The 24,354-nt window shown below is 41.7% G+C and overlaps 2 protein-coding genes across 2 annotated transcripts; both read left to right on the top strand.

Moving 5' to 3' along the window:
* The first annotated feature begins 3,049 nt into the window (after positions 1–3,049).
* Positions 3,050–14,822, top strand: LIPA (lipase A, lysosomal acid type). Its single transcript, XM_058029328.1, has 9 exons — positions 3,050–3,290; positions 4,675–4,795; positions 7,761–7,959; positions 8,249–8,358; positions 8,980–9,116; positions 10,546–10,692; positions 11,004–11,075; positions 12,130–12,201; positions 12,949–14,822. The coding sequence occupies exons 1-9, from the start codon at positions 3,186–3,188 to the stop codon at positions 13,186–13,188; spliced, it is 1,203 nt and encodes a 400-aa protein (XP_057885311.1). The 5' UTR covers positions 3,050–3,185; the 3' UTR covers positions 13,189–14,822.
* A 3,122-nt stretch (positions 14,823–17,944) lies between these two features.
* On the top strand, positions 17,945–22,092 carry CH25H (cholesterol 25-hydroxylase). Its single transcript, XM_058029367.1, has 2 exons — positions 17,945–18,655; positions 20,657–22,092. Exon 2 carries the CDS (start codon positions 20,775–20,777, stop codon positions 21,597–21,599), a length of 825 nt encoding a protein of 274 aa, XP_057885350.1. The 5' UTR covers positions 17,945–18,655; positions 20,657–20,774; the 3' UTR covers positions 21,600–22,092.
* The last annotated feature ends 2,262 nt before the right edge of the window (positions 22,093–24,354 follow it).

Raw genomic sequence — 24,354 nt, 5'->3', positions numbered from 1 at the left:
TGAGCAAGCCTTGGTCCCCAGGCCATGCAAAGCCATTGCAAAGCTTACAGCCTGATGCTGGCAAGAGCAATGCCTGCTACAGGCTACACACCTGGCAACAGAGATGGGAATGGCTCGGGCTCTGGAGCATCTATGAACAAACAACTCATTGATGCTTAGTTTAAAAAAATTAAAAATGCAGACCCGGCTCCGTAACTTGACTTTGGTAGTAACAAAGAGAACCAAGAAATAGGTCATAACATAAATAAATTGCACTATATATGGTAAATTCAGATGTAACCTGAAGCTGCAGACTAGGGAAGAAAAAGAAAGGTCTAGAAGTGTGTTACCCAACTTATAAAAATGACTCAAACTAGATCTGGTGAGAGGAAGAAGAAACCACAACCCTCAGCGGCAGAGATGTTAGTACCTGACAACTGTTATTTTCCCTAATTTTCTTCTTCCCTTCTTTTCTCTCCTTTCCCCCTTCCACTCTTTCCCTCCTTAAAAAAACCCAACAAACCAGTCCTACATATTAGAACTTCTGTTTTTCACAAAAATTTGGAGAGCCTGTGTAACACACAAACACACCCCCCCCACCTCCACCCCCCCCGCCTTGTGTCTTAAGTGTCTGTCTGTGTGTTTGTGGTGTCTGTGGAGGGGCTGTTGGAGATGATGTTTCAGAGCTCAAGATAAAGGTTAGTGCAGCTCCTAAAGGAGTGCTGCCCACTGCTGTTGTGCCTTCCATTTATTTGGTCCAGCACTCATTTGATCTGTGATGAAATTACTGGGAAAAAGAAAGTGAAGCTTAGCTTTTCCCTGGGTGTGCCAAAGCAGAATGCTCTGAGCAGCATTCAAGATTCTAGCAATTTGATAGGTGATGAAAAGATGCAGTGGATTGAGAAGGAAACAGATAAGGGTATCTACACAAATCCATGTATTTTATGTAAAATAAAGGTTGTAGGTAGTTACAGGGGGAAAAAAGTGTTTGAAAGGTTACTGCAATGCCAAACCCAAATGTGGAGACTAATGTTTTACTATGCTACTAAGTATCTGTGGATTTTTGGCTCTGCTTCTGTCCCAGGCATTTGTTTTCCTTTATACTCTGCTTGTGGGAAAATGCAGGCATCTTCCTTCTGAAACACAGAAGTTTGCCCTAGTTTCCTTATGTTTTACTAATTTATTTGCATCCATATGCTATGGTTTGACACAAATGCCTATTAAATAAAATACATGCAGGAAAGTGCTTAAATCAGAGTAAGTAAGAGAACAGTTATGCAAAGCCTTTCTGCAGCCATCTCTGTAACTTGCTGGGCACTGCAAATTCAGAAATCTTTCTACAGCTCTTCTGCTTTCACTTCAGAGCAAGCTGTAGCTGGGCTGACTGCTCTCAGGAAGAGCTGCACTGCATAGCAACAAATGCAGAAGCTCCTTGGAAAACATGTCCGGAAATGGGCTGGGAACAACAAATGCATTCGTATTTAATAAAAAGTCTTTGGTTACTGGAGTGATCTGTACATACAGAAGAATAAGAAATGTCTTCAAACATATCTACACATTTTATGAGACAAAATTCAAATCTGGATATTTCCTTGGAGCTGAAATGGATACATCCTGACAAAGAATTCCCCCTGGAAGCATTAGGTCAGCCAAACAATTGCCTGAAATGCAGTTTTCCTTTTTTAAAATAATGTAAATTAAGTATACCATAGTAAATTACAGGGTCCCTTTGCATATCCTATTTTATACTGATTCCCATTTATCCTAGGTTTGCATATAATTACTATGTTTGACAGCAGCAATTGTGGCATTTTATAATTCGGTTTTTCCCTTAGCAGGGAAGAGTAATCTGTAATTAATTTGACAAAAAAATCAAGTGAATAACTGAGCAATAATTCTCCCACCCAAGTTTTTTAAAATCAAACCGTTTTAAGAAACGACAGCCAGGCATGCAAAGGATCGTATAGTATCTCTGTATTTAGTGACATATTCACATATCAAAACATGGGGATGCTATGAAAACTTCCATGATTTTTCAATTAAAATCTTAATGCTTTCTAAATAAACAGAAAGGTTTCTGTTCTGGACACCCTCTTGCTCTATCACTCCGTATTTAGTATCAGCTTTCTGTATTATTCTATGGATTTTATTCGACAGTAGTGGGCAGAGTAACAGAATATTTATTTTAAAAGACTGAATTTGGTCAAGTTGTCGCAAGCCCGGTCACACATCCCCTGACCACAGACACGCTTCTCCGGGAAGTTACAGCTGTGCAATGCAGTGCCTGCAAATCAGCTGCCGCAGAGCACGAACATGACACAGGTTTGCGGGAACCCGTGATGGCAACCCTGCACGCATGGAAGCCCATTTGTATAAGGCTGGATTTGTTTAGACAGTGCTCGAAGATGACGGATGGTGATGGGTGTGTGCAGGAGCAGCAGTGGTTGCTGTCGGGCCCCTGGAAGCACGGGCGGTGCCGAGGCGCGGGTGTCCTGCCCCGGGGATACCGGGGGATGCTGCTGCGGCACGGGGAGCGCCGGGCGGCCGGGGCGGCCCCTCCGCCCTCCTCGCTGCTGCTGCCGCTTTGTGCATGGAGCACAACGCAGACCCCGACAATGCGGCCCCTCCGCCCTCCTCACTGCTGCTGCCGCTTTGTACACGGAGCACAACGCAGCAGACACTTCAGGGCGGCCCCACCGCCCTCATCGCTGCTGCTGCTGCTGCTGCTGCTGCTGCTGCTGCCGCTCTGCACAGAGCACAACGCAGACCCTGGCAGGGCGGCACCGTGCGGGCTCCGAAGGCGGAGCAAATGAAGATGACGAAGCGGGCAGAGAAGCAAATTCACGGGCACCGTTCTGGAGGCTGCACGGCTCCTGAAAATGGAGCCCGGGGGGCGGGAGGATTCACACAGCATTGCCGCGGAAACGCTGAATCACGGCGGGCCGGGCGGCCAAGGCCGCGCCGCGGCGGCACCGCCGATAGGGCCGCGCCGTGTGGGCTGAGCCCGGCCCGGCCCGGCAGCGCCGCCCCCGCCGCTCCCTCCGCGCTGCGACCCGCGGGGCACGCCCGGCCCGGCCCGGCCGCGCCGCTGCTCCCGCCCCTGTCACCGAGGGGTGGCACAAAAGCCTCGCCGGGCCCGCTCGCCGCCGGTGTAGCGCCGCGTTCTGCTCGGCCGCCGCGTCCCGGCTCCTTCTCGTAGGACGAGGATGCGGGGCCTGGTGCTCGCTGCTTTCCTGCTGCAGAGCATCGGCGGCTCGGGCGCGTTCGCCGCGGGGAGGAGGAATGTGGACCCCGAAACGAACATGAACATCGTGAGTGGCGCGGCCGCGGCCGGGAGTGCCCAGCCCTGACTGCGGCGGGGCAGCGCGGGGAGAGCCCCGGCGGCTTCGGCCACCTGCCAGCGGCCAGCCTGCTGCTGCTGCAGCCGCTCACGCACGAGGGTTGCACGTCCTCTTTGTCTACTCCTCCTTCCCGGTCCTCTTGGTTCGCTGTTGCCTGTATTTGTTCTTTCTCTCACATTTTTTTCGCGTCTTTGCACCTGTCTTTGGGAACCGCTATAAAAGCCGCTGTTCGTGGAGCACGGTGAAGTTCCGAGCACCATGCGCCTGGGTTCTTACCCACGACTGCTTTTCTCCCCATTTGGGATTTACTCTCTTAACTTTGTTCTCTTTCTGCTGTAGTAGCTAACTCCTTAAATATTTCCAGCTGGTAGCCGATATTCGTTTCTCTTTGCCCTGTCTAAACGGTGCCAATTTTTCACGTGTGTGAGAAGATGCTTCAAGACAGAAATGCTTAAGGTGTATTAGAATCACCTTAGATCATGTATATACAGTTTAAAGGTCTGAAGATAATAATTTAGTCTAAGACTAATAGCATTGGAATAACAGCCTTAAAATCTCTTTGGAATGTTAATGTCACTGTGAATAATTAAAGACATATTTAAAAGAAATAGCATGCTTAATTAAATTCTTCTCCTCTTCCTTGCCCAATAGTCTTAGAGCAGAACTCGGATCATGTCTTGCATTTTTTAGATTTTCCCAAGGCATGGTTAGTGTCATAAAACCAATGACAGCAAGTTCATTGCCCTAGTGGAGCTGCATCGAAGCAAAATAACATAAAGCCCAAGACATAAACGATGAGAAATTAAACCTAATAATGAAACCAAAGCAGGTAACAGGTGTGAGGATTTTTATTATTATTTTCCTGTTTTCTCTGACACCACAGTCACTTAAAAACTCTGCACTGGGCATAAATTTTGAGGAGAAAGTAAGAAATGGCACATCCTTCTCTCTTGTGTGCTGCAGTGGTGCCAGTGACTCTCTTCTGTCTTCACTTGTATGTTACTTGTTTTCTTGAGAGCAGACAGTTTCAATTCTTGTCTGACAAATCTGGCTCTTGGTGTTTTGCCCTGTTACCATAATCTCCTTTTCAAGACTACATCTTCTTTCTCACTGTAAGCACCATGGGGCTGGGACAGTCTAGGGAATCCTTACAGATTTCTAGGATTCAGTCTGGCTAGTTCCTGAGTCTGTTCTGGATGTCTTATTAAGAAAATCTGCCTGGTAGGCAGATGGCATATTACTACCAGACTCTTTAATGACACATTCCAGTCTTTAGAAGAAGGTACTTTTCATGTGTTAGTGGACTGAGGAGCCTGGCTGTCTGGTTCCAAGATGCTTTCTTTTCTCTCCTCAGAGTGAAATTATTACCTACAGAGGATACCCTAGTGAGGAATATGAAGTGACAACAGAAGATGGATATATTCTTTCCATTAATAGAATACCTTATGGGAGAAAAGGCCGTGAAGGAAGCAAAGGTAAGATTTATGTTTCTTTGGAAAAAGAAAAAATGAAAATGCTGTCTTTGCCTTATAAAACTTTTGTTCCTGTAACAATCCAGAAGAAGATTAAGGACTACTGTGGTTTAAGACCATGGAGGAGATGCAGGGGTTGTACAGGTGAGGAGGTGGGGGACAGAGAGAATGGTGGTAGTGTAAACTCAAAATTACAAGGAAGCAATATGGGCAAAGGCTTTTGTGAGGACTGAATGATAGAAGGCTTTAAAAATGAGACAGATGTGAAGAAGAGAGACACATACCTTTTGACTTGCTATCCTCCTACACTGTGTATGGAATTAACAATGTCTGTGCAGTGGCTGAATTTGTTATCAGTCTTGCCACTATGCCTCCTACAGCCATTCATGTAACAGCAGCCTATTTGCATAGAAGTTATATGTTCTAAGGATTGCCTCAGAATACTTCAGACTGAAAAAAATCCCAGGATTACAGGTAAAAACATGAAGCTCCCAAAAGAAATTTATGATTGTCCTATAGCCTTGGGTGTGAACGAGACCTGTGGAAAAACCCTCTCCCCTGTCAGAGGCCAAGCAACAGCCTTCCTGAGCTTATCTGTTGGTTGTGTAGGAGTTAGGGTGTTTGCTCTGTCTGTTGTCTTTCACAAGGAATGTGTAAAGATCAGTGCATGGACCAGCCCTGTCAAAACTGGCAGGTGTCTTTGTATTTAATTTCAGAGATGGCCACAGGAAAAAGGCTGCCTCTGTACCTGCTGGTTTTGTTGAATCCTTCATTGATGACATAAGTAAACAGAAGTTTCTTGACTTCTGTGAATTCTCTGCATGCCCCTTGCCATGCCCTCGACCCCAAGTTCATGTTTTGCAGAGTGCTTTAATTTGAGAAAACAAGGATTACTGACCACATTTATGGAAGTGTGAGCTTCTGGGAGAATGAGGATTTCAAAGTTCATGTTGATCTTAAGAAGTTTTTATAGACTTGGTATCTTTCCTCGGGAAGATACCAATGATGTGCTACTGCTGACTAAGCATATGTATGCCGTATTTTTCTTTTGCAATACCTGCAAAATGTGAATAGAATTCCTTGTAATTATGTATCACATGATGTTTTGGAACAAAGCCCACCATTCTTCAGGGAGAAAGGAAGGAAATGTACAGAGCACCTAAAAGCAAAACATCAAGGATTTTTTGTTTTACTTGTGAGAAAACCTAAAACAACTGCATAACATGGGGAAGAAGGGTGTGGAAGTAAATCTGTCTTCAGCTTGTTGGGTCTGTAATGAAGAGGACGAAATGTTCTATGCAGAGAGCATTGTTTAAGGACCCACCTTTTTATTTCCCCTCTGGGGTTTTTAGGATCATAGGTGATAGAAAGTCATTATTATTATCCAAGTCAGTTTGTCATATGATTGTGCAGATCACGTGGAGATCTGGTGGCTGCTTGGTAAAGTGAAAAAAGGAACTGGCAGATATTGGAGGTTAATATGAGAGCAGAATTAAAGCATTGAGGCAGTTAAACGGTTTTCCCCTTTCAATGTTACAAAACAAGCAATAGCATCTGGAGGAGAGCCTGTTCTTCAAAAATTCTCAAGTTGGTTGATCTGAGTTTAATAAAAGGGAAGAAGGTGTCAATGGAAAGTGGAACATTACTGAAAACAAATTCAGTGTGAGGCTTGACAGTCCTGTTTATAGGACAATAAAGTGTTGGTGCAGCAGAGTAAACAGTTGTGCAGAACTGTACTGTCTCCAGTGCCAGTTGGGCACTGCTGGGCACTTGTTCTGCTTGCCTGGACAGTATGCATGTGGGCTTTTTAACAAAGTGGAAAAAGCAGGCACTCAAAAGTTCCTTGCCACAAGTAGAAAGATTTCCAGAAAAGGGGAGTATTGTTAATTTGGAATATGAAACTTGCAGCAAACATTTATGGACATGACCTCTGATAGACAATATAGGTGACTGTGAGTTATGATTTATCTGTTTCTGCTGAAAGATCCAAGTCTAAAATTATCAATGGAGGAAGTACTGTGTGAGTCTGTATCTTGGCAGAGTGATGTGTCACTGGAGGAGGTAAATTCTTGAGTAATCTCTGGCATTGAGCTGGTTGTCATGTTACCTGTTTTCAGTTTCAGAGCAGAAGTAAAAGCCAAAACACCTGTGCTACTGTGAGAACCAGAGACCGGTCATTGTAGTTTTTGAAGGCCTTTTTTTCTCCAAAGGGATTAGATGTTAATTGATTTTCTTTGTGTAGAAGCAAGAACTTTCAATTTTTAAATCTGTATTCCACATAGAGATGCCATTTCCCTTTTCAGGATGAGGAAGTTAAGAGAGTCTTAACTGTGGTTCTTATGACTAGTTAAATGAAGGGGAGAAAGTCCTCTGAAACACAGATTCCTGTGTTGGCTATTGAACTGCTCTTCATGTTCTGCCAGAGCTTTGGTGATGGAAGGGTGTTGCACAGAGATAATATCAGCACCAGCTGCAGAGATTTCCACAGCTCAGCATGGTGGTTTGGCACTGGAAAACAAAGACCTCAGTAGCACATACGTGGGAATGCCTTCCCCATCTGTGGGGGCAGGGAAAAGTTTATAAGTATTAAAGCTGCCACTGTGTTTGGGCCACTTCTCTGAGTCTGTGAGCTTGAAACAGTTGTAAGGGCTGTACCTATATTTTTCTTTTAGCTCCTGCTTTTCTCATGTTTATTTATTGCACACTTGTCTGTTTTGAACTTCAAGTTACAAAACAAAGAAGTTGCTAGTTTAAAACTCTTAATGATAAAAAGTAGCTTTTGGTGAAAAAGCATGTGATTTCATGGCACTCTGACCATTATACAAATTGCTGTTCTTAGTAGATTAAGTCAAGTAGATTAAATACTCAAGTGCAAGCCTAAAACAGACTTTCAACAGCTCACTTGAATTATTCTTGCATATGCAATGCCTAATGAACAGGAATCTACCAAAACCACTTTCTTTTTCAGGTCCAAGGCCTGCTGTGTTTCTGCAGCATGGCTTGCTTGCAGATGCCAGCAACTGGATCACAAACTTGGATTACAACAGCCTTGGCTTTATGCTGGCAGATGCTGGCTATGATGTGTGGCTGGGAAACAGCAGAGGGAACACCTGGTCCAGGAAGCACACACGCTTCACAGTGAAGCAGGAAGAATTCTGGGTTTTCAGGTATCCTCGTGTTGCTATCCAGTCCCATTGTGAACTGGCAGGATATTGTTTTCGGGTTACATGTGGTGTCACACATGTACCCAGATGAGGGGCAGTAAAGGGGAGTTTTGAGATCAGTTTGGTGTGCTGAAACTCCTGGCTGGTCAGTAGAAAACTCAATCATCAGAGTTCTGTTTCATCCAAAAGAAACTTTTCTTTGTGTCCACACAAAGGATCTGTGCAGGAAAGCTCTGTGCAGCTGTTCCTCACTGATTTCTTACACAACTAACATTCTGTCTTTGCTTTGTAGCTTTGATGAAATGGCTAAATATGACATTCCAGCCTCAGTGGACTTTATTTTGAAGAAAACTGGCCAGGAACAAATATTTTACATTGGCCATTCACAGGGCACCACAATGGGTATGTGGAGAGATGCATTTATTAGAATATATTGTGTTTGAAATGGTACCAAGTTTCACATATGTCTTTTAGTGATTAAAAACTAGGGCACTTGAAAACTACTGCTTTTGGTTTTTAGTGGTTTTTTTGAATATTAGCATACAAATGAAAATACATGATCTTTCAGTGCTTATTTAAAAGTGGAAAGCTGTTGGACTGATAAATTGAAGTCACAGGTAGCTGGCAGTACAGTTTCTATTAAAAAAATCAATGAATTATATGTAACAAAATTAGACTTATCAGGCTCAGAGAATAAAGATTCCCATTTCCAGAATATTTGGCTGCATGTAAGGCCTGGCTCATGTGCTTTAGACCTTCTTGTAGAAGAAGGGTTAGTAAGCATTAAATCGCTCTCTGGAAGAAAGCAAGTCTTCTGAATTACTGCATTTAATTTAGGCTTTGTAGTAACTAGGTTAATTTACATTCTTTAACCTAATCCTAGGTACTGCAATATAGTTAAGCTATTAATCTAAAAATACTTTTGCACACTTTCACATAGATTTTTGTAGGATTTCTACCAGGTAAAATTCTTATCTAACTTGTGTCACTGAGGTTTGTTAATTGTTCTTATATTATTTACAGCTTTTGTTGCTTTTTCAACTTTGCCACAGCTGGCTAAGAAAATCAAAATGTTCTTTGCCTTGGCACCAGTAGCTACTGTCAAGTTTGCCACCAGCCCTCTGGTTAAATTTGGATTGTTTCCTGATGTGCTGCTCAAGGTTTGTATTTGAGTGTAAATGTTTCAAGCCAAATGAGGTATGCCCCTTTCTATCTGAATATAGCATAGGAAAGAATGTTAATAGCTGTGGATTAGAGAGTAACAAATGATAAGGATTCTGGGTCAGTTTTACCATAATGATGCTCTTGAGGTCAGCAGTGTCTTCTGTAGCTTTATTACTGTCTAGTGAGACAATTTGCATCAGTTTAAAGTAGTATTTTACAATTACAGCTTAATAGGTGGAACAAAATTGTTTCTCCATTTACATGTTTCTAGAATTTAGCCTAGGAAAATCATATGATTATCTAGTCACTGTGTTTTAGAAGAGTTGTGTAATATCTTTATACAGAACACAGGTCATGAATTGTCCATGAACTTTAACAGATTTGTTTCACAGTCAACCATTTAGTATTGGAAGAGGATCCTTCAGAGGGTGATTAAGAGCAACAGCTTTATTTAGATGCTGTGAATCATCCTCTGGAGGAGTTTACCTCTTCCCCATTAACATCAAGGAGAATGAGGCAGGCTGCAGTAAGTGCCTGAAGTCAGACATTGTGAACACCCTGCTGTGTGTCATTTTTAACCATCACTTTTCTTTCCTCCACCCATGGAGATTCCCACACAGGGCTGTTTGTTCTGTGACATAACCCCCCTTCTGATCCAGCTTGCACTGATTTAAAGGCTGTCTGTAGTACTGGTTCCTTGCTCTAAAGGCAGTTAACATAAAAGCAACACTAATCATTGTGATCTCCTGTTCCTTGCATAATGGACTTTGTCTAATGAGACTAGCAGCTGATCACTGCCCTGTGCAGATGTTCATGTTGTGCTGAGGAACTTGATTCTCACAGTGACTTGCAAAAAGCTGGAGTGCAGGGAGAACCTGACAGTGACAAACTTGTGAGTCAGTCATATCTTTAAAGAACTGTGTCACTTTTAAGGAAGTTTGCAGTGGGACATTTTAAAATCCTTGAACAATTTAAAAATACACATCAAGAGGAAGAGGTCATCACATCTCATGCAGCTTGTTTTTCTCTCATGGTTTGAAGAGAGGAAGTTGCAAGTACAAAGCCATTTAAAATTAGCAGGCAGAGCTTAACATACTTTAGCCTTAAACAATCTGATGACAAAAAGCTGTACTGTACAACTGTAAATTATTGAATTTAAAATTTATTTGAATTTGAGGTTAGGTTTGAAATTCTTGCAAGATTTTCCCAGTTCCCATGTACTCTTGGTGGGGTTAATGTACTGCACCATTTGTAGCAGAAGCACTAACCATGACAACGCTGATAAGGAGATCAATGATTTTCATGTGACACACCTGTCACCAGTGGAAATGCAAATAAGTACCTCCAGAGTGTTGTAGTATAAAAACTGAAAAAAGGTCATTCTGTGCAATTACATGTTTGTCTTATGTGTTTGGTTTTTTGTAGGACATGTTTGGAAAGAAGCAATTCCTCCCTCAGAATTTCTTGCTGAAGTGGCTTGCTACCCACGTTTGCACCCACAGAATACTCGATGACCTTTGTGGCAACCTGTTCTTTCTTCTCTGTGGTTTTAATGAGAGAAACTTGAACATGGTGTGTTCTAGTGACTTTCTTTAATAGCTAAGTTATTGTGAACTCTAACACAGTATTGACTGAATATATAAAAAATTCTTAAGGGATACCATTATTAGTTTTAAAATTCAGCTTGAGAGTTCTGTTGTTCAAAGCAATTAATCCCCCAAATATTTTAACTTCTTACCTCATCTGTATGTATGGCTCGAGTTAACTTTTGTTTATAACATTTTAAGTCGAATGGAATAGTTTGTTAGTTGTTCAGGAAGCAACAATGGGTAGAACTGATGGCCTGTGAGGAGGAGTAAACCTTGTTAATGATCTTGTTGCAGAGCCGAGTGGATGTGTATTCAACACACTGCCCTGCAGGAACATCTGTACAAAACATGATCCACTGGAGCCAGGTAGGCTTTCCAGAATCTAAAGTGCCCATGACTCTGGTTTGTTTGTAGAATATTGATATCTGTGAAATAAAATGCCAAAATATATGTGCAGCCTAGCCCAAGTGAAATTTGGAACTGCCAAAATTAAGAAAGGCAGCTATTCACTGCAGCTGCTTTCATGATAAGGATTTATGGTGGTTCACCCCTCTTCCCTATTTCTTTGAAAATATTGTAACTGGAAGTACCTCAACCAACAAAAAGCACTGCAGAATAACTTACCTCAGAGAGATGCTGTAACGAGTATTTGTTTCCCTTTTAACAAACCCTGTTGTGATTACAGGTTGTATTTTTAGCCAGTGAAAAGCAGCAGGTTTTCTGTTCTATTCTGTTTGGCTTCATTTGATATTTTATTAGTATATTTTGATGTTTGTCTCAATGCACAGTTTCATGCCTGTGATGCTGTTGTGCCTGAAGCTTGGTCAGCAGGCTGACAAGTGAGACATTTCCCATGGAATCAGTGGTCAGTGCTACTTGTGCTCTCATAGCTGGATTTGGTCACCTCATCAGAGGCAATGTGTTCTACTGTACAGAGCTGTTCAAGGGTTGGCTCAGAAAGAAATGTGTGAAGATTTTTTTTTCCCAGATTCCTGTTATATAAACTTGTTTCTGAAAAATAGTAGATAGTAAATTATGCAGAATAGGCTTGCTAAGAAAGCTCCCTGCTTTATTCATACACATTTAGATATCAAGGTAAATATTTCAGAAGTAAAAATGGAGCTGCCACATCCTGGCTTTGGATACATTAAGCTGTTTTTCTTAATCTTTTCTACCATTGCTATTAGAGAGTGTAAAATTTTAAGGGACAAAGTCTAATGGTATGAATGTTAATGCTGAATGTTAATATTTTCCATTCCTGTGACACTGGGCAAAGCAGTGACACTTGTCCTTGTTAATATTTGGCATTCCACTGTTTCTTGTGTAGGTTGCCTGCTCTCCAGATGACTACACTTTTACACTTTTTAGCTCTTCTGGCAGTAGTGTTGCAGTTCTTTGCATGTGTATTTTTTATTTCTAGGCTGTGAGGACTGGGGAACTCAAAGCTTATGACTGGGGAAGCAAAGCTGCAAATATGGCTCACTATAACCAGGTAGACATCTTTTACATCTATAATTCTAGAGTGTCACAGAAAATAGTCCTTGGGCACTTCTCTGGGTGCTATTTATGCTGCATGCTAAAGAGCTGTTGGTGTTATCTAGTACCCAGACTGGAGATCTGCTTTTTCCAAAAGAACAAAAATAGACACCAGCTGGGAGTGTGGAGCTCAGAGGTAGTCCTAAGTCAGTGTGGGATCACATTTGGATATGAAGCTGTGGTGGCAATCACTTCCTTGAGGGGAAGTCCTGCCAGTCTAGATCATGAGATCCCCCTGCACTTATCATCAGGCACAGGCTGTCAGTTCATTTGTATTGTTTCTCTTTAGTCTGTTTAGTCTCCATGCATTTTTGTTTCTAAATTGCTGCGTACAATGCCAAAAATATTTTGACCCTTTTCTCTTAGTGACTGCAAAATACTGCAGTGTCATACTTTCAGAGTAGCAGTCACTTCTGACCTTAGAGTTGAAATACCTTGACTGGGATACATATTTACTTTCTCTGAGGTCCTGATACCCTGCTGTAAACTCCTCAAAACACATCTTTACTGCTGCACATGCTATAATATTGCAGGACTCTTGCAGTTACATTTTTGGTTGAGCCAGGACTCCATCTCTAGCTGTCCAAGAGGGAAAATGAGTATCTGACACATTCTTGCAGTTGCTGGTATGTTACACTGGCAGTGTAGGATCACACTGAAGATTTTTTTTCTAACGCTTTGTTTTCACTTTCCCTCTCCTCAGTCTACTCCCCCTTTCTACAAAATACAAGAGATGACTGTACCAACTGCAGTGTGGACTGGTGGACAGGACTGGCTGGCAGACCCAAAGGATGTTGCTATGCTGCTCACTCAGATCTCCAATTTGGTTTACCACAAAAACATTCCAGAGTGGGAACATTTGGATTTCATCTGGGGCCTTGATGCACCTTACCGCATGTATAATGAAATAATTAACATGATTAGGAAGTTATCTCTAGACTGACATGGGTATTGGTTCACCAGGAATTTGTCAGTTTTTGGAAAATACACTTTTCTCACAATAATACTACATTGCTTAGGATGATGCATTTTTAAAATGCCAGCAATGACTACTAATATTGGATTAATATTTGGTTGTTTTTTCTCAGTATTATTTCTCTCTCTTCACAGTATTTTGCTTATTTTGCACACAGTGGCATGGTACTCAAAACACAGCAGCAGGATTTAGCACAAAAAGAGTATGTTATGTGCACATAAATGTAGTCACCTGTCTGAAAGACAAATTAGACAAGTTAGTCCATTCAGCACCTCAGGTGCTTGACACTTAGAACAAGTGTTTCACTGAGCATAAAACACAGCCATTTCACAGTATGTGGCCATTTCTAAGTACCTTTGAGAAGTACTTTTTGTACTACTTGTACAGCAGTGACCTATTTGGTGCTGGCACTTTATAAAGCACTTAGTGACTTTTTGCTGTGGTATTATTTTAGCCAATCACATAAAATCAGATTACTTCCCTTTTCAATATTGCCCAGAAGAACTGCAGTGAAGCCAGAGAAACCACTGTCAGTTAAAATCTCCAATTTTGGGACTGATTCATTGCTTTGATTCTTGCTTTGGCTCCCTGAAGCCTTCAGTGTTTCACATACCAGCTGTGGATAGAGGTCACAATTCGCCCTGGCAGATTCCTGGAACAAGAGTAATGTTCAAACAAAACCACTTTCAGTTAACTTTGTCAATAAGTTGTGGCTTTCAAGGAGAGTGATGTAACATGCTTGTGTTTTGCACTGACCACTAACTAGAAAACAAGCTCCCCCAGTCTGCTGCTGGTGAGAGAAGAGCCAAAGCATTAATTCTACAGCTTGAGTGACTTAATTTCTGTGGCCTTTTCCCCTTAATCATCTGCTGCATTGAAGATCTGTTTACTTCTTAACCCCTTACAGGGTGCTCCCCACCATTGTGTTCAGCACCTAAATAACAGCCTGGAGAAGCCTGACAGTATTACAGCAGCTTGATTTGTCTACTTCAAACTGGGGCTAAGACCCATTTAATGGGGAAGAGGATTCACATCTGCCTCGGGGCTGACTTTGGAGCTCTTTCCATTGGCTGTGCAGAGGACTTTGGTTTCTCTGAGATACATCAAAGTTCTGTGCCAAATGAACAATCTCCAGAGTCAGTTGCCTCAGTCCAGATGATAATTTCTGTGCCATAGCTGGATTCAACTCAGATTTCTTCAGTAATCTCAACAGGATAAAGAGCCTTTCTACATGTCATAGGAAATAATGCATTTTAAATTGAGGCAAACTTATTTTGTAAAAAAAATTGAAAAAAAAAATTGCAGAAATAGACACAGGTTGTAAATTAGGACTTGTTTCTTTCATTTCTTTTTTTAATTCCTAATTCAGACTCAGGGAATTCTCAGGTGTTGTTTAGGGATGCAGTGGTTCATTGCTTCATGAGATTTTGGTCTTTTGTAAAGCACAGCCAGATGTGCTTTCCTTTGCTGTGCTGAAGGGAAACTTCTGTTGGAATCCAGGGTGGCTAATTTACCCGTTGTGAGGGTATGTGGTATGGCAAGAACCATGTGCATCATGTTTATTAAGCTTGAGCTATTTCAATAAATATGACCTGCTTGGAGTTTGGAGTGGTGTGGTGTTTCACTTCCTGTTTCAGGAATGCATGGGAATCTTTGGGACAGAATTCAGAAAGCCAAATCTATTTTTCACAACTATTAATCCATAGAACGAGTACAGAAAAAAAGTAAAGTAGCTAAGTAAATTCCTTTTTTCTTTTTCCCTGAAAGAAGCTTTTTCCCAAGCTTAAAAGGCCATTCTTATTTAGGTGGACTTCTCTGACACCTTTAAGTAAAGTAATAATTGTAAATAATTACTCACAGGACAGAGTCATTTTCTAAGCCTTCAGGTGAGGCTTCTTTTAAACCACTGACGTGGTGGAAAGCTTCTTGTATCATATTCTTAAACCTTGGGTAATTGGATTGCTTAACAGACTGTCTGGTAATCTCATAAATGGCATTTAATCACATAGCAAGGCAGGGAGCTAATCTTTGCCACAGTACACATGAACCAGCTTTTGACCTTTGTCACCTTCAATAATAAATGTGCCCAGGCTATACCTTTCTGTACGCTCTGAATACCGTAGTTGTGCAGTTGAGACAGTGCCTGGAAATAAAGCCAGAATACTGGAAGTTTTACACAAAAGCCATAGTGGAGCTTCTCTGCTTCACTGGAGTAAGGCTAGTTATGGAAATTGTGAGCTGCTTTAGTTCTCCCTGACTCACTGAAGTTGCAGTGTGACAGAAACTTGATGAGGTGTCAGTGGGAAGAATTGTGCAAAATAAGACACCCTGAACATAGAGGAGATGAGTGAGAAGCTTGGTCTATTTAGAATCACCTGTGAGGAATTAAGAGTTCAGTGATGAACTGTACATTTTTCTAAGCAGATCTTAAATACTGAGTGCCTGCTCTATGGACCTCTGTGTTACAGGCATGTATGTATGTATGTATGCATGTATGTGTTGTTGAAGGTGGGCTGAACATCAGCTTTGGGCAGTATAAAAGTGCACTGGCTTAACAGGGCATGGGACGCTTTCTGCTGGCTTGGTCTCAGCATTTAGTGACTGCTGGAAAGGCAGAATAAAGTAATCCCTGTTCAGCTGATGGATCTCAGACTCTCAGACCTGTGTGCAGCTGAAGAGAATGCATGGTCCAGGGCTCTGACTGAGAGCTGTACAACAATCAGGCATAGCAGGGATAACACAGACAGAAAAATGAGGTTTTGTCCTCATGTTGTGCTTGGAAGTTGACAAGGATTTTGTTGCAGTCATCTGCAAGTATATTTACAGTGTTAATTTCATCAGAAGGCCTGAGGATGGTGGAGTGTGTGTTAGTGGAGTGTACTGAATGATGCACTAGCTCCACACAGAGCATTTTTACACTGGTTAGTGATTCCATGGCTAGTGATAGTGCTGATGAAAGTTTATACATCAACTCAAGCAGTATAGAAGTGCCTCAGCATAGGAAGAGGTGGTAAAACAGACCTCCTACTCTACCTGGGCCCTGCAAGAGAAACAGTTTTGTCAGCTTGGAAACAAATTTTTCTAGAAATTATTTATAGTTAATGTGCTATACCAACAAACAAACACCCCAAAACCCCCAAAGCCCCTCAAAACAGAACCCCTCCAAATGAAACAGAAGTGCCTTTATATCATTGAAAGTTACAAATGGCATCTCTGTAAGATGTGAGAGAGAAACCTTGATAGCTGGACAAACCAACACCCCAAAACCCCCAAAGCCCCTCAAAACAGAACCCCTCCAAATGAAACAGAAGTGCCTTTATATCATTGAAAGTTACAAATGGCATCTCTGTAAGATGTGAGAGAGAAACCTTGATAGCTGGATAGGTTTTTGGATATCTAATAAAATGGCTCCTGGTGGAAGATTTTCTTGTAATGAAAGCATTTATAATGTCTTCTCCCTGTATTGTGTTATAAAATACAAACTCGTGCTGCAGCACTGCCCATCAGGAGCTTTCCTTTCTTCCTGTCAGCCTATTTTCATGAACTTGATATGACCAAAATAATTGAAATCATCAATGAAATAAAAAACTGCAAAGGTTGGATGGACACTGGCCACATCTGCAACAGGATTGCCTAATTCTTATTTTCTGAGTGGAAGTGTCTGCATTGCGTTCCCACTCTTTCGGAAATTATGTCTGTAAGCTGCTGAGAATACAAATCAATTCCTCATTCCTGAGTTATGAATTCTGAATGAAAGGACTTTAGGATATTTTCCTGATGGTTATTATTTTGAAAACTAATCCTGTTAAGGCAAAGCTTGAGAATTAGAAATTTACTTCACAGGCAGTTTTCCATCATCAGCCATTTTTGGAAACGAATTAAAGTGACTTTTGATTATGCGTGATACTGGCTGGAGAGGTTTTCAGTGAAGCTTGACTGGGCAGGTGGAGATTAAAAATTTGGTAAAGCAAATGTGTTGGCTCTGTTATGAAAAGTATTTTGTGTTTAGGCTAAAGTTTTTAATCAAAACTGAAGAGGAATGTGTGCTCTTCATCCTGAAATTCTCAGCATCCCTGTGGGCGCAGGGTTCAAGCTGCTTACCAGGGATGTGAGGAGGAGAGTTTTATCTCGCTTATTTTTATTATTATCCAGATATTATTATTATCCAGATCCTGCATTTCAATATGCAGATTAACTAAACAGAATGGGACTGTAGGTTCGATTTATAGAATCATTTAGGGTTGGAAAAGACCTCTAAGATGGAGTCCAAGCGCCGTCCTTCCCTCCAAACCCATTACACCTATAAAGCCTGTGACAGACCCGTGCCTACCAACTTTCCGTGCAGCTGCCAAGCAGTGCGTAGTTGTTTGTCCCAGGGGCTTTGAGCCGAGGAGCGTTTCCCGGCGCCGTTATCCTCCAGCCGCGGATGGGCGGTGAGGCCGCGGATTGCTGGAAGTACTAAGGGTTCTCTTTTCTACTGGACAAACAGCCTGTTCGGGCGCGGGGCGGCGCTGCCGCTCGCTCGGGGAGACCGCGCGGGGCCGCGGCCGCTCGGCGGGACCGGCGGGACGGGGCGGGGCCGCGGGCGGGGCCGCGGGCGGGGCCGCCCCGCACGGGCTCGGCGGGCAGGTGAGTCCCGGGGTGAACACCGCGTTGTGGAGGAAGCCAGAACGGAACAGCTTCCTTGGAAACGAGGGCAGGCACTGCCGCTGTTCGTGGTGCCTGCCCTGCTTGCCCGGTGCTGGTTCGGAGCGAGTCTCCAGCCCTCCTCCCCAGCACGCTTTTCCCGGTAGAGGGCTCAGCGTGCTCTGGGATGTTGCCTTATCTCTGGTACAACAATAATACTGCCATACAGAGGGGGAGAAGAGGAGGATGGAAAAAGAATTTTTCCTTCTAATGCTGCATTTATTTCAGGATGTTGATTCTAGTTTTCTCTCCCGCTAACTTTCCCTCATTTTCCTGCTACCCACTGTAGTACTGTGCTGTTTGCGTTATAGCTCGTACCTAACAGTGCAGCCTGGGTAGGTGCTTGCATCTTGTGCTCATGTGGAATCTATTTAAGACCCTTTGTGGGGCCTCATTCCAAACTATGTGCCCTTCAACCTAAACTCTGTAGCAGGAGTGAGTTTTCGAGAGATTCTTGCAACACTTGGGAAATTTTGGCAGCATTGTAAGCTGAGCGGAGAAAACTGGGGTTGTGTCGCTGAGTAAGGTGCAGAAGGGGTTTGTGCGTACTTTGTCTTTTTTTTTTTTTTTTGGTGTCATACCTTGTGCTGACAAGGAAACTGAAGCCGGCAGAGCGGAGATAGATGGGTGATAAATGCAGTTTGGCGGCTGAGGCAGGCGGCTCGGGCTCGGGTTCTGGAGGGTCTGTGCTGTCGGATGTGCCAGGACCGGCTGTCCCGCGGGGCTCCGGGCGGCGCCAGCCTCCCAGGTAAGCGCTGCCCGCCTGCGCCTCGCCTGGGCTTTGTGCTGCAGGATGTCCTAGAAATAGCGCTGCAGAATTCCGCTATTTTTCCTTAAGGGATTTATGAATTATTTTTCTATGACCTAATCTGCAGGCAGAATGCCTATTCTTTAAAATATAGCTTGTGGGCAGCAATGGCTCTGATACTTATTGAGACTTCATGTATCTGTAGGGATTAGTCAGAAGAGTGTCTTTAAGGCAGCTGAGCAATTTATGTCAATCTCCCTTTAGTGAGATTTGGAATACTATAAAATTTAGAATATGATATTTGGAATACGTTATAAAATAAATTGATTCCCTGCATAATTCTAATAATAGAGAGGATCACTTATCCCATCTGGGAGACTTAATTTCTGATTCTGACTGTATAAATCAACAGAAATCACAATAATATTCTTGGACCCAGCTGGTGTTATAAATGCCTTATTGTGAAATAGAGGTTAGGATAAAATGCAGTCAGAAGATTGAAACAAAGCTCTTGGATACAGATCCTCACCTGTTAGAGCAGTGTCTTGCACCAGGTTTCAATTCACAACAGTTAATGGTTTAAATAAATTAATTCTCCAAAACAGTCTCATAACAGCAAGGAATCTGAATTCCAAAATATATATGTGGAACAGGTAGAAGCCTGTCTCCAACAAGGACCTACTGACTGCCTGAATAATAGCACAGATAATGTTACTGCTTAAGCAAAATTCTTGAAGCCTAAAGAGGGAACAGAATCTATTGAAAAGAAAACAGTTGAAGCTGAAAGCAAACTTAAGTATTACAAATTCATGCATATTCAGAAAAGGCCACTGCTAATGAATCATTCTTAATTATTGAGGAGCAAGGAAATACAGTCTCACATTTGCCCCATCAGATTTATTTTCTGATCAGCAAAGAAATAAAATCATCTGAACAAGGTAATAAAGTCATCCAGGAAGTTGACCTCATTTCCAATATTAGAATAAATGCTTTACTGACAAAAGAGGTGAGTTCATAGGAAGCTTAGGGCAAGCTTTGTTTCCCTAAATGTTCAAAGCTTTGTTTTTCTTTTTCTAAAAGCACAAAAGAAATGATGTCTTAGTGGTTAAATCAAAACTTCCATCATTTACCTCTAAAAGCTTTTAGCAAACTAGTAATGTTGGCGTCAAGCCTGCTGGCTTCTGCCTGTGGTGTGCTTGCCTGTGATCAGAGGAAGATCCTTTAAAGGGCATAGGACTAATGGTGGATCTTTTAAGTACATATGTTAGTTTGATACATGGGTAAAGGGTTTTTTTATATCAACTTGCTAATAGAGCTGTTGAGATATGGAGTGAATATTGTAATAATGTGATAATACTGGTAGCTAAGCATCTGTGGGGAAGCATAATGAGATTTTACCCTGTATTCTTCTCTGCAACTGGGGGATCTTATGTTCTTCAAAATTGGTTGGCTCAATTTTGCATCTAGTCATGTCAGGTGAATTTTTCCATGTCAAGTAGATACAGGTGTGTAAAAGAGGACATAACTTCAAATGTCAAGTTAGATGGAGATGAGACACAGCCACCACATCCAGACTAGAAGTATATTGTAGGTCTCCTTAAGGGTTTAACTAAGGCTATTTTATAACCAAGAGATCATTAAGGAAATGTGTGTTTGCACACAGCCATTACCCACCAGATACCAACAGGTCAGACCGGGAGTTTAGGTAGCAGTCACATAAAATAAATAAATCAGTGGTAATTTTTATTGCCTTATCTATAAAGACAAAAGGATAACAAAGGATGGCACAATTCAAAATTAATAAGAAACAGCAACTTTTGAAGAGTCTGCAGCAAGTGGAATAGAAGATGTTCCAACTCTTTCTCTGAATTCCAGCATTAGAGTTCTGCACTTCTGCTTGTTTTTCTACTGTGCAGGTCTCTGATAGAGCTCTGCTGACAGCCTTGGCCAGGTAATTCTGTTCTGAGATTGTAATGCATTATATTGCACTCTGTATGACAGGAAAAGGAGCTTTCCCTTTAACAATTCTCATTGCCATGTAAGAATGGGGGTGGAGTCGCCGATGGAGCAGGCTGCATAAAAGCTGCAGGGTTTCCCGCTGCCTCAGCCTGCAAGCAGCATGAACTGCAGCCTGCCACACCGAGTGCTGCTCAGCTCTCCGATGGAGGGACAGCAGGGCAGGTTGTGCCTGCAGCCGCTCTGGGACTTCGTCACCGCAAGGGAGCCGTTGATCAAGTCACCGTTTTTCCCAGTGCTGTTTTCTTTTACAGCATACATGGCTTTCTGTCTTCCCTATGTTGCACTGGACTTTTTCAGCATCAGACTGCCAGACTTGAGAAAATACAAAATCCAGCCGCAGACCTATCCAAGTCTTGGAATGATGGTGCCTTGCATTATTCAAAGTGTGTATCACCATGTTGTTTTGATCTTCCCAGTGACATTTCTGCACTGGTACTGGAGACCCATGGATCTACCAGTGATAGCTCCAGAGCTGCCTGAAGTCCTGCTGCAAGTAGCAGTTTGTCTGCTGCTATTTGATTTCGAGTACTTCCTGTGGCATTTGCTTCACCACAAGGTGCCTTGGCTCTACAAGACCTTCCACAAGGTGCATCACAAGCACGTGTCGACATTCGCCCTTACCACTCAGTATTCCAGCGTGTGGGAGCTGCTCTCACTGGGATTTTTTGCTGCTGTAAACCCACTGCTCCTGGGATGCCATCCTTTGACAGAGATGCTGTTCTTCCTTGTAAACATTGGTTTGTCAGTGGAGGACCATTCTGGATATGACCTCCCATGGTCAACTCACCGACTTGTGCCTTTTGGATTGTATGGAGGAGCCCCACATCATGATCTCCACCATCTGAAATTCAAATCAAACTATGCTCCTTACTTCACACACTGGGACAAACTCTTTGGGACATTCACAGAGTCACATTCTAATTAAGAATATTTACCTGTGGATGAACTCTTATTTTTTATAGACTGAAATGGGACATTTATTTTTTTAGAGATACAGAAGATTGTATATTTGAAGCTGCCTACAAAAGCAATAGCTATTTATAACAAATTCTTTTAATATATTTGTGTATTTGTGTGTGTACTTGGAACTGCCTGTGTTCAATGACTGCAAATGGAAAAGTGACTATCTGTTGCTTAAATTTGAGTCTAAAGTTTAAAGGAAGCATTAAGAGACATTCTCTCTCCTTTCCTTCTTTCCAGCTTTCATAAAGCATGTATCATGTTACTGTATGAAGTTTTATACATACGCCAGAACATTATCTTACTGTTGTAGGATGATTTATGATGTAAACAGAAAAAGTACACATCATGGATTTTGTGGAGTTTAATCTGCCAGAAAAAATTGTTATGCAGTGATTTTGCAAAATATTGCTGCCAAGTCAGGGTGGTTGGATGTTAAATGGTTTTGATATTTATATTTTTTACCTTGATGTACTGTCTCTTTTTAATAGAGAATAAATATGCTCACTCTTTTAAAATCATGTTATGTTTCATTTTATTAATTCCTCTGTTCATATTAGGAACAGGTATAATTCCTTTTTCATAGGTGTCATTTATTTGAATTATAAAATCATAGAATTGTTTAGGTTGGAAAAGACCTCTAAGATAGAGTCCAACCATTACCCTAACACTGCCAAGTCCACCACCAGACCCTGTCCCTGAGTGCCACATTTACACATCTTTTAAATACCTCCTGGGATGGTGAGTCAGCCACTTCCCTGGGCAGCCTGATCCTGTGCTTGACAACCCCCAGTGAAGAACCTTCTCTTAATATCCAATCTAAACCTGCCCTGCCATAACTTGAGGCCATTTCCTCTTGTTTTTCCCTTGTTAAATGGGAAAAGAGATTGAGATCCATTTTAATTTCAGAGTTGCAGAGTTTTGTAATATTATTTCAAAAGTGAGTAGTTTACTTTTACTCCAGAGTCATATGTTATTTTAAAATAGTTTTCAATTTTGCAGAAGCATAATATTAAAGAATGCAGTTTAAAAAGGTCAGTGAAATGTTATTATTATATTTCTGTGATGCTTGAATAATTTTTACTAAGCAGCCCTTTAAATGGGAGCATTAGTCCTTCAAAATCATATCAATTGTTACTTGCATGCAAAATCCTGTCACGGAATATAAACAGGGTTTCTACAAAGTAGATAGTTCTTTCAAGCAAATTTCAGGGGAACAGAAACAAACCTTTGAGGATCCTAAGAACAAAAATGGCTATGCATTCCTAAAACAGTTACATACACAAGATCAAAATGTATCTCTCAGAAGTAACACTGAAAAAATTAGGCATGAAGAGATAAGCAAGTCTTTGATGCCTCATTCAGCAGAGATCCACATGGGTGTCTAATGTCTCCTACAAAACATTTTAATGCTTGTTATCATCCCATCCTGTGTTACTAATAAACTTCCCAGGATGATGATGGAAACAGGGAAAGCACAAATAATGTAGAAAGTGTGGAAAGAACACTTAAATTATCATCATCCAAAAATGTCTTGGTCCTTATGTTATGTCTAGAGAGTTGTGTGACCTTACAGAGGCTGTTTGTCCAGTAGAAAAGAGAACCCTTAGTACTTCCAGCAATGTGAATTTATAAAGACACTGGGTCTTTTTGATAACAGGAAATAACGTTCATAAACCTCTTCATAAACAATATGGAATGCTGCAATCTTAGTACTCAAATGCTCTCTCTGCTCTCTGGATATCACAGAAGAGCAACCCTTCTCTTCCTTATTCAGAGCATGATGCATACTGAGAGCAAAACTTGAGGCATAAAAAAGTACTGGAATCTGTCATTCATCTATTGAGCTGTGAGGAAGAATCCCCAGTCCTTCTGATGCTTGTAATCTTAGGTGTTTTCTAGAAAGAGAGGGTAGTATTCTTTCTTTTCTGCTGAATGCAGGAGAAAAAAAATATTTTCTGATTTCTTTGAGCTGTTTAGCCATTTTGTGATGTCCCAAAGTTATCCTTTCTGTTCTAGAAATCCCACTTAATTCAGCTTGGCAAATTCTGAGCATCTGGCAAGGATAATCTGTGGTTTCAATGAGTTTTATCTTACACTATATTTTGTAACTGTACACTACAACAGTCATGTACTATTGGCTCTCTCAGTAAGCAAGGGTAAGGCTAACTGGCACTTGCTTATGTTGCTGTAGGAGACCTGTGAGCAAAACCCACAAGAAAGGTTGTAACTAAACTCATGGGGATTATTCTGCTTTTCATATGAAGCTTAAGAGTTGATGTAGTACTTTATATAGTACAAGAACTAGAGAATTCTAGTCAGCTGCAGGCAAAACTGTGCTTGCTGTTAAGTCAAGTGAGATGATTGTCTGATTTGGCACTGGCAGTGTAGCCTGACAGCTACTGAGGATGATCAAACTGGCAAAGGAAGGAGGCAATGTGCTGCACAGTGATCCTGCCTATTCTTTACATCCTCAACATTTGCATCACTTCAGACACACCAAGAATGTGTTTCCTCAATGATGGAATTTCCCCCAGGTTATATTAGTACCTAATCTATAGCCAATCAGACCTGGAACCTCAGTTTAAAGGCTCCTTATTGCAAGAACTTGGAATACTCCAAAATAAAAAAAAAAAAGATCATTAAATGAGTATTTGACAAACACATGTCTGGAATGGCTTTTTTGAATCCCATACTAGAAATTTCTGTATTTCATCCTC

The sequence above is a fragment of the Melospiza georgiana genome, chromosome 8 (assembly GCF_028018845.1).
Source record: "Melospiza georgiana isolate bMelGeo1 chromosome 8, bMelGeo1.pri, whole genome shotgun sequence".
NCBI lineage: Eukaryota > Metazoa > Chordata > Aves > Passeriformes > Passerellidae > Melospiza > Melospiza georgiana.
This window is presented reverse-complemented; position numbering and strand designations above follow the sequence as displayed.

Excerpts from the sequence above, each read along its gene's own strand:
- LIPA (XM_058029328.1), top strand. The coding sequence starts at position 3,186 with ATGCGGGGCCTGGTGCTCGCTGCTTTCCTGCTGCAGAGCATCGGCGGC. Across the intron at positions 3,291-4,674 it reads CCGAAACGAACATGAACATC|AGTGAAATTATTACCTACAG; the intron begins GTGAGTGGCGCG and ends TTCTCTCCTCAG. Across the intron at positions 7,960-8,248 it reads GAAGAATTCTGGGTTTTCAG|CTTTGATGAAATGGCTAAAT; the intron begins GTATCCTCGTGT and ends TTTGCTTTGTAG.
- CH25H (XM_058029367.1), top strand. The coding sequence starts at position 20,775 with ATGAACTGCAGCCTGCCACACCGAGTGCTGCTCAGCTCTCCGATGGAG.